Here is a 14,653-nt window from a genome sequence, read left to right as displayed (position 1 = left end):
AGCCTCCCCTGGCACAACTTGAGGCCGTTTCCTCTTGTCCTATCACTTGCTACCTGGGAGAAGAGACTTTCAGGTGGTTGTAGAGAGCGATAAGGTCTCCCCTCAGCCTCCTTTTCTCCAGACTAAACAGCCCCAGTTCCCTCAGCCGCTCCTCATAAGACTTGTGCTCCAGGCCCTTCACCAGCTTCGCTGCCCTTCTTTGGACATGCTCCAGCACCTCAATGTCTTTCCTGTAGTGAGAGGCCCAAAACTGAATATAGTGCTCGAGGTGCAGCCCCACCAATGCCAAGTACAGGGGGATGATCCCTTCCCTAGTCCTGCTGGCCACACTATTTCTGATACAAGCCAGGATGCTGTTGGCCTTCTTGGCCACCTGGGCACACTGCTGGCTCATATTCAGCCAGCTGTTGACCAAAGAGAATCATAGAATCATTTAGGTTGGAAAAGAACTTTAAGGTCATTATCATCATTATTCCTTTGCATGGTGTTACTGTGCACTGTTAAAGAGATTCCAGCAACTCTGTGACTGCAGTCCCATGTTAAGACAAACCATGCTCTAGGCATACTGTCATAAATTGTTCTGCTTCCCTACAGAACCTTTCTCAAGGTCCTCACAGATCTGCCCTCAGGTGGAGGTGGAGCTGATGTAGGTGTGCATGTCTATTCTCTAGTCACACTCTGCATTGTATGCTTGTTTATTTTGCCTTCAGATACCAAGGCTGCTGACGCTAATGGAAAGGGACTCATTAATGCTGAAGGTACTAGCAGTATCTGAAGTAATATGCAACGTCTGTATCTGGACTCTGTTTTACAAAGATACATGTTTTATGTGATGCTGGCTCATGTCTCTCATCAGTGGTAAAAGGAATATAGCCACTTACCTGCTTGAATGTGGCCTCAACAAGATTGGCTGGAAACATGTTCCTAAAAATGAACAAATAAAAAATAATTTCTATGGAGATGAAAACAACTTCTGTTTACTGTGTCTTGAGTCTCCCACAATAAATCAGTTATTTACCCTCCTAGAGAGCAAGGGCTGGATGGGTGCAGAAGACTGCCACTCTCTCCCACTCATGCCATACAGCTGTACCTGACTGAGCAAGGCTCAACAGAGAGACAGTTCCTCAGAATTAAAGTTTTGGGACTTGCTTCTAAATACCTGGAGTGAGACCCAGGAGCTCTAGTTTCAGTTACTGGCTCTGCCACAGTCTCCATATTGTAACTGGGGCAACATAATTGCTATCATTCCCTTCCCCATCTGTTAACTGAGGAGAATAATATTCTTTTATTCCATATTTTGTCTTCCCTACTTAGACAATGAGCTGTTCAAGACAGAGTCAGTGTTCAGGCATGTATTCCCGAGACCCCTGTAATCTACTTTGGGACTTCTAAGTATTCCTGTGAGATGACACATAAACTGTAGTACCTCCTGATACACTTTCATCACTAAAATTACAAGTGATGTAGACTTTACAGTGGTTTGGTCAAGAACAGTCTGCTTTTCAAAAAGAGGATCTTATTCCTGATTAAAAGAATTGAAATTAGAGCTGCAGAATCTCTGCTAAATTTTATTTTAATATATTTCTGAGGCTTCAGAACAAAGAGACTGAAGCCAGGCCAACAGCTTCCTCTTTGCTCATGGCTGAGCTATGGAGGAAGACAATTACCATACACTGTGAGATCTGCAGCAAGACCAACAGATTTTTAATTCCAAAAGTTACTCTTGTTGTAATCTTTTCTGACTTTCTGTGTACCTCAGTTCATAACATTTCACCCAATAATGTCTGGAGCTAATTTATAACTTCTGTTTGAGCTAGATTACTACTTTGCAGAAAGACATTCAACCCTAATTTGAAATGGAGAGCACACCCTCTACAGGCTTCAAAAAGGAATCATAGCATAGTTAGGCAAAAAAGCTAAAAGGTCATATATTTCTATGCAGCATTTGGGAATCAAGATTTGTGTGATGATTCTAACAGGATCATTTTCAGAACTGGTTTATTTTGAGCCCAAAACTTCTGAACCTAGAGGCAGAAGACAGTGACAGCCTATGACCTAGTTATATGGTTTCATATACATAAATTCATGCAAGGAGAAACTCCTGAATTCTCTAACCAAAAGATTTCATTCAAAGTCCAGCTCAAGCTCCAAGACAGGACAACACCTAAGTATATGTGAAAAGCCCATTCTCATTCCAAAGAGAATTGCTATATATATGAACAGTTAAATGCATACTGAACTAAGACATTTTCCAGACCTGCTTTCCTCTTTGCAGCAGCAGCGTGTGCTTGCTGCTAATGGAGTTGCAGCAAGAGCACACTGTGCAGCACTGGCTTAGAACAAACAATTTTATTGTTATTTTAAGTGATCATAATGTGACATTATGGTCACACTTAAAATTATGAGGTAGTATCTGTTTCAGTAGCATCAGGCACTGAGAGCAATTGCTACAAAGAGATAATTAATTATCCTTTTCAGGGTAAAGCAGAGGAAGAAGAATTTTAATTAAAGGGTAGTAGTACTGTCTAACGATTGAAACAGAAGATTGAAAATGCGAGGGTTTTGTTGGCCTGCTGTGTGAGAACAGACTAGTCACATAAAAGCATCATTGGACATTTTGGTAAGGCTGTTGTTTTTAGGGCAAACTAGTATTACACAGACAAGTTACTACCAGGCAAGATATGAGGTTGATATGCAGCATTTTAGTTACTCTTCTTTAACTGTTCTGGCCTTTCCTCACCGCAATGCAGGCAAGACAGTTCAGTTTACCTATCCCTTGAAGCTTGATTTGCTACCTGGCATTCCTGTGGGATAACGGCATACACTACCTGTGCTGCAACATCCCCTTCCATTCTACCAATCCTGCTTAAGAGCCCCAGGTATGATGATGGCTGTGTGCTACCGGGACGTGATAGCAGAGGACAGTTGTTTTGGCCATATAGAATCATAGAATGGTTTGGGTTGGAAGGGACCTTTAAAGGTCATCTAGTCCATCTTTCCATACAAGGAAATTATCATAAGTTAGCAGGCTTTAGTTAAATTAATGCAGTCCCTTTTTACACCTTTTCATTCAATCGGAATGATTTAGCTTAAGACACTGTGTAGTGGTGTGGTTAGCAATGAACACTCACTACACCATAGTAAGCAGTGCTGTATGTCTGAGTGCTGTGCTGTCACTGACAGAGCTTTCACCCTGGTAATGACAGCGCAAAGCATCGGGTTATCTCTGCAAATTGTCCATAAAGCGGATAATTCTCTGGTTCAGATGTCAAATCTGTAGCCAAAGCAAGACACAGACAACAGCTAGCTGTGCATCACTTTCCTATCAGATGCAGACACAACCTTCTATCTGAGCCCCGGGGGCTTGGCTGGCAGAGGGGACTAACTGAAGAACAGCTGGATGGAGCTGGACCTGGGAAGGTGGAGAGGATGTTTATAGGAGGGGGAAGCACTGGAGATGGTTACTGCCTTTTTATGCCTCATAAAGGAATTCTGCTTCCAGATTGTTAAAGGCTTCATTAATGTTAAATCATCTTCGTTTTGTGATTTGAGATGACCAAGAGGTGCTACAGGAGTGCACGGTGTTAGCATGATGATTGTGCTTTGACCTGCTGTGTGAATGTGAAATGTTCTAAAAACATAGATCCACACTGAGGATTCCTGCACAACTCTGAATATGAATGTCACATATAAGCCGCAGCTTTACAAAGAAATATGAATTTAATTGCTGATGAATTCCATTTTCTCCCTTATAGTCCTAATTAGTAGAATTAAGAACAAATTAAGACTGCTCGAGAAAGGAAAATCATATGGTTAGTAGCTAGATTAAATGTTAGACAAATTTGTGGAGGATTAAAGCATTTTGTTTCTTTATCATTCTTTATCCTGCAGGAATTACAACTACCCACTTAATACTGGATGCTGGAATTCTCCCAATATTTTTTAATATATTATGCACTGTGATCCAGTCTTTGAGACTAGCCTTACCAAAGTTACACAATTTATCTAGTGAAGGGCTGACCTGAATATGTTTGCCAGAGTCTCGGCTTATTTTATATTTTAAGCTGGTTTACTTGGATTGAAAAAATCCAGTATTAACCAAAATTTAGTTTTGTTATTTAAAAACATTCAAGAAAGCAATTGGTGGATGCGAACTCTAATGGACTAAAAAAAAATAATGAGAAGAAAGTATCAAACCGTCACCTAGAGCTGGGAGATGACTGGGAGTACTTGTTGGTTCAGTCAGGCCTCTTCAGAAACACTTGAGAAATTCTTGCTTAGGGGTAGGTTTTGCTGCACGTTGATATTTCCAGCCATGAGCTGGATGTTTGGCAGGGATCTCCTGGGAATGTTTCAGAACAAGAGACTGAAGTGAGACTGGTAGTGGAGGATTTGACTTTTTACCATGGAGGTGGGATGCGGAGGGCTGGCGGGATCCTCACAACTGCCAGCCTGGCTGCCTTGGGGCAGGCTTCCCGTGTCTCTCTGGCCCACCAAACCTGAGCACTGGGAAATGCTAGCTGTGGTGGGAGCTTTGGTGTAGCACAAAAGCCAGACACTTGCATTTGCTCAACATATTACAAAATTAATGGCAGGGTGTTGCAGCCTGTCAATCTCTGCCCACCTATCTTCCAGACATCCAGGCTTCAATCAGATTGGCCCCTGCAGGTCTCTACTAGCTTTACTGCAATTCTGTACAAGAGAAAGATCTACCCACACAGATGTGGTATCAGGATCATAAAGTGAGGCTGTCTTTCTCCTCAGAACAGGCACTGTTTATCACTGACATACTGAATTAAAGACACTGTCAGTACTTACGAAATAATAATTCAAGCTGAGCTACTCATTGCTGTCACCACCTATAACTGCTGTTGTGTTTATTCAATTCAGAAAGCTAAGCAGATAAAATACTTCTAAATTTCCAGCATTACTTTCAGATTGCTTACAAGATACGGGACACAAAATAGTAGTGCAGGAAACTTAAAGCCATCTGGGATTCATTTCTCTAGTACAAGCAACATTGTCTCTAGCCTCAGTGGCACAATTCAGCATTCCTAGCAGAAACATTTCACATAGTAATAGGGAATTAGATATAGTGAGTAACAGTGAGTGAGGCTGGTGTGGAACATAGATAAATTTAGGTCTAAGACAAGGATATGATTGTAAAACAAAAAGTGAGACATATGGTTTCTGGTTACATAAGAAATTAAGAGCTAAATACTGTCTGCCCTAAGGAAGAATATTTCCCAGAGCATCTTCTGCTTCAGGAATTCTGCCAGACAGAGCAGGAGTGTTCAACACAGGCTAAAAGAGTGAACATGCATGAAAGTTCAATATCAGCTCAGTGAACCTTCTACAGACTGTGAGCTGTTGAGCCACAGCTGGCACAGCATGCCTGGCCTGCCTTTGCTGTGATAGCAGCATATATGCACAAGTGACCTACTAAACACCTTCTTTGACGACATCCTGCTGTGATGCACAGGCTGGTTCATTCTACTAGCAAATTTTGGAGTCCTTCCCTAGTTCCGTATGGGATAAGAGGATTCAGATGTAAGGATGTATCGAGTCAGAAATGTGTATATATGACTAAGGCAACATGTGTTCTGCAGTTTGGTAGCCATGGAATTTGAAGAAAATCCTGAAGACTTGTATCAAGTATAGACAGCACCTGATCTAAGGAGCAGCTCTGAGGGTGCAGCTTCCCATTACACGTAGGACTACTTAGCATCTTACCACTGCCAGAAGTGGGAGGCCCTGCTTCCTTCTCCATCGCCTCCCAGCAATTAATGTACCAATTAACACTATTAGCTCGGTTTTGCTCCCCTAGATTTCCTCTGCTTTAGCAAGCTGTACTGTGTTAGGAAGCCATTTTTCAGCTCAGGCTGTGCCTTGGCACTGCCCCCAGGAGGTGGGAGCCCTCTTGCTCTCTTCAGAAGGTTGCTGACTCTGAGAACTACAGTAGTGATACAAATATGAGTGCTGTTAAACTGTTTTACTGCTCAGGCTCTTAGCTGAATTGTCCACAGAACATTAGCCTCCAGCTACTGGGATAGCCGGTTTGATGGATAACTGCTATTAGAAATAAGAGGCCAAATTCTGGCTGCAGTTATACTACTGAATGAGTATCTGAAATACTCATTCTGAGTCCTGACTACAACATCTGTTAACTCAAAGCATTCAGCTTTTGCAGATCTTTCTAATAAGAAATTAGGCCAGCTGCTCTAGCGTAAGAGCAGCCACAGGTATGGCAGATGTCGTTTCCTTGACTCAGAACACCCATTCCCTCTGGGGCACTCCGTGCTCTGCAGCAGCAATCTGGTTTTGCTCTCAGATTTTGATGTTATCAGTACCTAATCCCTGCAGCACCAGACAGTCTTTGGCTGCAGTCTCCCACACTGTGGAATTAAAGCCACCAGGCTGGGTTTTTGCTACATATGCGTCCTCGTAATATTTATTGGCCTATATTTGCACTGGGCACAAAACAGCTGTGGATACTCTGCTCTCAAATTTGAACTAGCATAGCTGAGCTTGCAAGAACATTGTTTTAAGACTGGGTATTTGACAGTATTCTAATACTTCAGTGTTTGAGATCTTACCTCATCACTCTATACAGCAAGCGTACAGAGAGAGTAAAAATGGAGTCTGAGTAGCTTGACATGACAACTCTAAAGTTTCCAGGTTTTACAGCTGTGCACAAGAATGAACAGCACTGATTCCTATTTACTATAGGCTGAGGTCCTTCTCAGTGACATTGTCTTAATCTCAAAAATCTGTTTGCTTTTGCTGTCCTCTTCATGATTTCATCATCTGTGTAGATTCCTGACTACTGTTACTGTACCACATGAGCCACAAATCCTGTCCTTAAGTCATATGGGTATACATCTGAAATATCTTCCTGCTGGTGTCAGTGGGCTCCATCAGGGTTTGCACTCCTGAAATCAAGGGCAAAATTTAATTCAGCAAGACTGAACAAATGACCTATCTCGGGGCCCGTAGGAGGATGCATTTTGCACATCAGTAGTCACTTCCAGTGCCTCAACTCAGTTCTCAGTATCAATCTTACTACGTCCCGCTAAAAGGACCAAAGAAGGCTTTTGCAGAATTAATGAGGCATTTAAACTCTCATTACTGTGATAAAAGATACTAATAGAATGCAAAAATCACTAATCGGGTCTAAGCCATTTTGTCTTGCTTGTATTTCTTGCAGATCAGAGCAGATGTCATATTGTGGAATCCTTTTGCCAAACACAGGGAGTTTTTATCTGTCTTGAGGGTGACACTGTTGCATGGCCTTTCAGTTCCAGTAAGGGATCTGGAGGGTGAACCTCCTTACTACACTTCTGAAAGAAAAGGTCCTGACATAGCCCCAGCAGGGCTATGGCTTTCTGAGAAAATCATTCTTTGGAGTGGAAGCACAAGTACATCACATCTTTAGGAATCTTCAAAAGGCTGAATCATATCAAAGGTAACATGAAATGCCCAATGCATTTCCAGTATGGTTCCAGCAAGGCAAAGTTATTTAACAAAAAGTGTACGTTTACACTGGAAGATGGCCAGGCCAATTGTCAGGAGGATGAACGATTTGTTCCCCTTTAGGGTTGAAGCTTTCCTAATGCAGTTTTAACTTCTGGCCCCCATGCACCTCTCCCTCTGTGACTAAGGCCTCCTGACCAGACAGCAGAAATTGCTTCATAGTCCTTCTCCCCAGCATCATTTTCATCATGGAATTATCTTTTTTTCCATGTTGGTTTCCTTTTGTGCCAAAGAGGAACCACACATTTAGGGGCTTCAGAATCCTTTGTGGTTCAGGCTTCTGTGCAGCTTGACCTTCTTAAAAATTAACCAGAAGCAAACATCTGGTCACATATAGTGCAGAACAGCACAGGCACCAGCCTGTTTTTGTGAGATAAAAGAAAACTGGCAATCTGAATGAGTAAAGAATGGTAGTTTGCCACAGGAGACAGATAAATATTTCTATCATAGTACATTTCTATCACAGTACACAGTGGCTTTTGGCAAAAGATACATGAATGCAGGGCAAAGTTATTAAAAAAAGTTCTTTCATAGTTTAAACACTGGACCATTTAATGCACTCTTAAATATCTTATTCCGCATATATATATAATTCAGTCTTCAGCTGTAAACTTTTTAAAGTGTGATTTCTGGTTCTGCACAGCCTGGACTTTTTCCAAACTACAGAAGATACTGGGTTTCTCCTGCCCTATTTTCAAGAAATGCAATTTCAATAAAACAGAATATAGCCCTTAGCTTGAAAAGAGGGAAAGGAAATTATTTTACAGAGTGCTCAGGATTCCCATGAAAACATAAATCCTCTACAGTGTTTATATCCTCTTCTAACTACTAATGGTACAAAAAACCCTCCTGTCTCTTGGTTAAGCCAGATTGAGTTTCCTGGTACCTACTATTAAATTGGATGCAATCCTGAATATTCAGTGGTAAAATGCTCTGACTTATCCTTCAGGTAAACTTCAGAAAGGTACAAATTTGTGTGTCATGGGTTAAGGCATGATTTGATCCTGACTGTATTCGCTGAATTATTTTATTTGGAGCTTTTGAACTGAATAAGCCTGGAATACCATGCTGTCTGGTTAGACTTGAGAAAAACTAAAAATGTATGTGAACCCTGCACTTGCTGGTGCCCAGATTTGCACATGCAGTCAGCTTTATGTAAAATAGTAGGGTGAACCCCCCATTTGGCTGGGATTTGTTTCCTCATGTGAATGTTTATGGTGTTTGCTTGCTTGTTTTTATCATCAGCCAAATTTTGTTTCCCTTGGTGACAAATGCAAGTAGTATGATTTAAGTTGCAGCAGGATTTACCCTTCTAAATCAAAGGTATTTTGATAATAGCAACAGAATGTGGTGGAAATATTAACTGCTAATGTAAACAGTGTGGTCCCGAGTCATATATCTTGTTTTACAAATGTTTGTCCCCAAATTATTGGCATTTTCTATTCTGCTTGTCAGGTAAATATATGTTGCAGAATTAAACAAACCTAATATTTTAAATTGAATGCTATTCCTGCAGGTATGTCCCTTTTTTGTCCTTTTGAATAAAACATTCAAAGCCTGAACTATTTTAAAAAATTGATACCTTAATTTTCTTAATTCTCAAAAGGCTACTAAAAATTCATTCTTTTATTTTTGGGGACATAGTACAGAGTTAATTTTGATAATTCACACAAGAAAAAGAAGGTAGAGATGTGTGTTGATTCATTGCTATTAATTCCATTGAGGTGCCCTGGAAGCCACATTCCTAGAACAAGATCTCTACTGGGTCTCATATGAGCTGGGAATATTTCCTCTGGCACTGCACATTTTTCTGAACACTCCTCAGTGAGGTAATTTCTTTTCCATATGTCTTGGTTCTCTAGCTGTAAGAAAGGAAAATGGTCCTTGCCTACCTCACAGAGGTATTGCACATCATGAGAATAAATTCATTAAAATTCATAAAGCACCAGGTGCGTTAAAGAGAACAAGATGATCCTTAGCCTGAGGATTTATAGTTTTACATATGGAAGAAAATATACTTTCATGAGCCTTGCAGTGCTTGCACCAGAAACCCTGAATATAATTAAGGCAGATTTGTACATCTGTCTCAATGTAGTAATAAAGTGGCAGCTAAAGAGAAAAGCATCATCAGAACAGCATCTCCTGCACAGCTTCAGACTCACAGCTGCCTTCTGTATTACTTGTCCTTAGTCCGGAACCTGGCACACTGCCGACAGAGAGGGGCAAGTTATGCAAGGGGGATTCCTGCACAGGTACCAAGGTGAACTACCTAGTTAAATGGGTATCTTCCACAGACAGCAGAAGATGCATTTGATTTAAAGCTGGATCAGATTAAAGCAAAAATTCAGACATTTAAGGCCAAAGCGGCACTGAAGATTTTAGGTATAAAGACTAATTGAATGTTGAAAACACTTCTATTATGCTGCATTCAGTGGCCTCTCTGTCCAGATTGAATCTGGGAGGAAATTAGTAGGGGCAGATTCACATCCACAGATCTTGTCCCCAGTCTCTTGGGGTTCCCTTTAGAAAGGAAGTCTTTCAAGTACTGCTGTTTAGCATGGCAAAAAATGGTTGATTTGTGGATACAATTTTTGAGGCATGAGATTCAGTATGTTGATGAGATTATGTATTTCCTGTTTGATGTGAGGTTTAGAGCCATTTCAGAATTATGCAGTACAGTGTCACTGTTATGTCCTAATCAAATCATATACACTGGAGGTTTTATTGCTGTTTTTTTTACATAAGACAAATATACAGGGGAAGCACCATCTGCAAAATAATGCAGAATAATAATGTGATTACTGATTAATGTTGCAGGTGTTTAGGATGACCATGAGGCTCTGCAGGAGTTCTTGGTTTCATGCACTGCTAAGTCAGTACATTCTTTAATTTCTGATTAAAACCACTTCTAAAAGCAAAATCCTCACCCAAAAATTCAAGAAATTCAATCTCTACCAACATCCTCCCTGCTAAAAATTCCAGACCTGACAATGTCATATATAACATCACATGAAATAATATGTATTTCATCATTTCAAAGTGGCTTCAAATCTGAAATCAGTGAGGGTGAATACGTGTATCACCATGCCAAGATTCATGCTTTTAAAATAAACCCCACAATTATGTCACATATATCATCTCTCCACTTGTACATTTAGTATTCTTCATTTGCAGAATACCAGATGTTTCCTGTGTAAACTTCTGTGCACACATGCAATTGATAAATTGAGAGGAAATTAATGAATTGAGAAGATAAGCCAATCTGGGCTGAAAAAGATGGTCTCCAGCTGTGAATGGAAGTGATTTATCATTGAGCTAAAGGATCAGCTTTTCTAGCTCAAACCAGCAGATACATCATTACATTTAATCCAGACTTCCACATAGATATTTAGGAGTTTTGCAGCTGACTTCAGCAGAGCCAGGATTTCACCCATGGTGTTTGCCTAGGCTGAAAGCCCATTCCCCACAGTTGTGTTATTCTTATTTATTTATTTAGTAAATGTGGTTATTTCTGTAGTGGAGGAATAAAAACCATCAGTTTGTGCACTCGGGTTGAAAGACAGCAGCTGTGACTGCTGCTTAGCACAGCAAAAGGAGAGTAAGCTTTATTCTCTCTTTTTAAGCTTCTGTAATGAGAGTGGTTCATTGGCCTGTCATTGTTGACACCTGCCCAAGCCAGTGAAGACTTTAAGGTTTTGCAGACTAAAAGCACATGCCTGGTTGGAAACATGAATACCCAAAATATGTATCCAACCTACTATAATTTGCTCAGCTAAATGTTTGTAGCAAATGAAATTATAGATTATATTTGCAAATATTAGATCAGGACATAATATTATACCTAGAATGAGGCTCAGCAGAATGTAGTGTTCCCAAACCTCACCACTAAACCTGTGGTGTACAGGGGACGAGCCAGACAGAGATGAAGAGATGAGATCGTAACTCAGATGTCAGGTTCCAGCCAAACAGACGTTTGGTTGTTTTATGCAAACATAATACTATAGAACTGAATTTAGATTTTGCATGCCCAAATTACTTTTCATCTCACTCATCTCCATGAACTAGCTTACTCTGGGTCTCAAAAGCAACTGAGCTGGTGTGAGGAAGGGGATGGGAACCTATGGCGAGGGAGACCCTTTCCAGAGACAGCTGTAAGGTCAGTTTGGATGTAACATTGCACCAGATGTCGCACTATGACTTTACTTGTCTAAGACTGAGGCCTTAGAAACAGCTCAGCATGCCAGAAAGGGTTTCCAAACACTGCCATTATGAAGATAATACTTAAGATTACAGTTTTTTAAATTCCATTTTACTTCTTATGCTACTCTGTCATACTAAGGGATTCAAAGCTCCAGTAACTTGCTCAGTTCCTTCCACTTGGTGTAGGAATTACAGTCCTTTATGCAGCAGAAACAGAATAATGTGACTTAACATTATGTCACAAATACACATGCATGAATTCCAGTGCACATACATCGTGGCAAAGTCACTAAGGAGATACAGATGCCATGAAGTGGGCATCTTCCCACTGCAGATGAAGATGGTTGTTTTGTGGAAAGCTACAAAAGAGAGTGCTCTCAGCTGCTGCACCATGACTAATAGAATTTGGCCCACTCTCAGTAAGATACTGATAAAATAGAAAAACATGTGAGTTTCAGATGGCCTGGCTAAGTGCAATTTGGAGGAGAAAAAAAAGATTTTTATAAGCTTTTCATCACAGTTCCTTCTGATTTGAGGTCCCAGTAGCTCTAATTAAAGAGCTTTGTGTGCTGACACCCTGTCAGGGTCAGGAATTTGGGTTTTTGAAAGACAAACTGTGCAACATTTTTAATTTTAGTAACTCAAACTCCAAAGAGAACTCTTTGTGGTTCAGATACACATTTGGCCTAAAAGCCCTTGCCCAATATAATATGAGATCACCGACTTGAGGAACTACCAACCAAAGGCAAAACTTGGTCTTTCTGCATGAGCAAAACAAATCTGAGGCACATACTATGTTCAGTCAGGAAACTAATCCTACTAGCACCTGAAATGTTGAGACAAAGAGGGATATTCAGGCAAGGCTATCAAAATACCATCAGTACTCTAATGCTGGTCTAAAGAACAACCCTCCCTTCTGCCAAACAAAGTAAAACAAACAAGAAAAAGCCACAAAGCAGAACAAATATTATGACAAAAATAATGAATAAAAAGATGGCCTTTCTAATTGTGTCCTTTATCTGAGAGTTGCTATAAGCAATTGTAACAGCACTTTTAAAAATTATTTCCTGAAAAATGTGGATTTCAGCCCTTATATTTAAGGTTTTGCCTATAACAACTGTCTGCCCTTATTTAAATTAACATTACATTTTAATACTCTCTTGACCTTAATAATAGATTTGATGGTGAGGTCCACAAGCTACATGTGATTTTGTAGGGGTAAAATACCAACCTACCCCAATGTTGTTAGTACTTCTGATAAATTTGGTGGCCATTCTTTTAAATTTTACTAGAAATAGCCAGTATAAACATCTGATAACTTGAAAATAAGCTTCTGAAATTTACTTTTTCTCGATTTAAACAAAATGTTCATCCTTACGCTCATAACTTATCCTCAGGCCACAGTTCCTCATGCAGTTATGTACAAAATGTTACCTGCAGAAAGCAGAAAGAATGAATGTAGTTACCGGATTAAGTCAAGCAGTGCATCCGCAGAGCTCATGATGGGCTTTCCACCCTCTTCAGTGTCCTCCTTCTGTGCTGCTCCACCAGGATGGATAATGGAGACCATAATTATTCCCACAATCACAGCCACAAATGTTGTCCACAGGTAGTAAGTGACAGTTATGATACCTAATCGACTGGAAGTCTTGGCATCCAGGGCTGCTAGCCCGGACATTAAGCTGTGAAAAGAAAACACAACAAATATAGTACCTTTTGTGTAACATTAATGCAGCTGAAAACCTAATTTCCTAATTATTCCAGTTTACCTGCTTCTCTTAGGACTGCCTACATATCAGCATTTTTAGAAGCTTGCCAGCAACACCAAAGCTGTAGCCTCTGTGTTCAAAGAGATGTTTCCCAAATGCCATGTGAGATCCTGGTTACTTGAAAGAACTTGCAAGCTCAGGCTGCACAAATGGGACTGAATCCTATCGACTGTTCCCTGAAGTTTGAGGGACAGTTTTACATAACCTACACATGTGATGGGTCGGTTCACAGGAGCAATGGCAATAATCAGTCATAAAAACTTTGGTATAAAACTCTACACATAATTTTAAAGAAACATAGAATAATTCAGGTTTGATGGGACCTCTGAAGGAAATCTGGTCAACCCCCTCACGCCTTCCTGTGTGAGGCAGGACCACAACTTCAAAATTAAAAACACTAAGGGGCAATCTTGTCATATAGTCCTTTTTTTTACAGAAAAGAATAACTTTTTATTCTTTCTAAATCAATACAAAGCACAATGTATTTTTGCTTTACCAGGGGGTACATTGGGAGTGGACTATGTGTCTCCAGGTGAAGTGGAGACAGTGTATGGCATGCAGAGGAAACTCCTTTATGGGCAGGTGTGGCTGCACATTGGGGAGCAAAGAAAATGCTATGGTCACTTCAGCCTTTTCTTTCCTCTTTAGTTCCTTGCCCATGACCAGTATCCATCCTCTTGCTTGCATAGCTTACCTCTGCCAAGCTATACAACTCTCCACCAAGAGTTTTAGCTCCCACTGACCCTCTTTTATAGGCAAATTAGACAGGGCACTGTTTGGTCCCTGAATTTGCTCCAGGCTGCTCTGACATAGACCCTGATGCTGTTTTCAAGTGACCCAAGGCTGACATTTCAGTTTGCAGTGACACCAGTGTTGCTTGGGGCTTTAAATTGAGATTTAGCTTAGAATAATTATCTGTAAACTTTTCAAAGCATGCATCTCAGGAAAACTGCAGGTGAAATAAAATACCACATTTACTATTCGGTATGCCCCACTGTCTAGCTTTCTCATCAAAACAGAACTGTTTATCAGGCCTTTCCTCATAAATAGTCATTTACTAAGCTGCACCTCCTTGAACGAGATCTCCTTGACCTCACTTTGCTGAGGTTGTCTAGAGCCAATGCTAAAGTGCAGCTTAACCTTTATAGTAG

The 14,653-nt window shown here is 40.5% G+C and overlaps 1 protein-coding gene across 1 annotated transcript in view; it reads right to left on the bottom strand.

Annotated features, from left to right (window-relative positions):
• Window positions 1-14,653, bottom strand: part of SLC1A7 (solute carrier family 1 (glutamate transporter), member 7) — a 57,449-nt gene that overhangs the window by 25,875 nt on the left and 16,921 nt on the right. The window contains exons 3-4 of the mRNA XM_010582356.1: window positions 13,200-13,415; window positions 882-924 (exon numbers count right to left, since the gene is read on the bottom strand). Coding sequence (XP_010580658.1) covers window positions 882-924; window positions 13,200-13,415 — 259 coding nt within the window. The remainder of the gene's footprint in view (window positions 1-881; window positions 925-13,199; window positions 13,416-14,653) is intronic.

Source organism: Haliaeetus leucocephalus, unplaced genomic scaffold (genome assembly GCF_000737465.1).
Source record: "Haliaeetus leucocephalus isolate CR32 unplaced genomic scaffold, Haliaeetus_leucocephalus-4.0 Scaffold848, whole genome shotgun sequence".
NCBI lineage: Eukaryota > Metazoa > Chordata > Aves > Accipitriformes > Accipitridae > Haliaeetus > Haliaeetus leucocephalus.
This window is presented reverse-complemented; position numbering and strand designations above follow the sequence as displayed.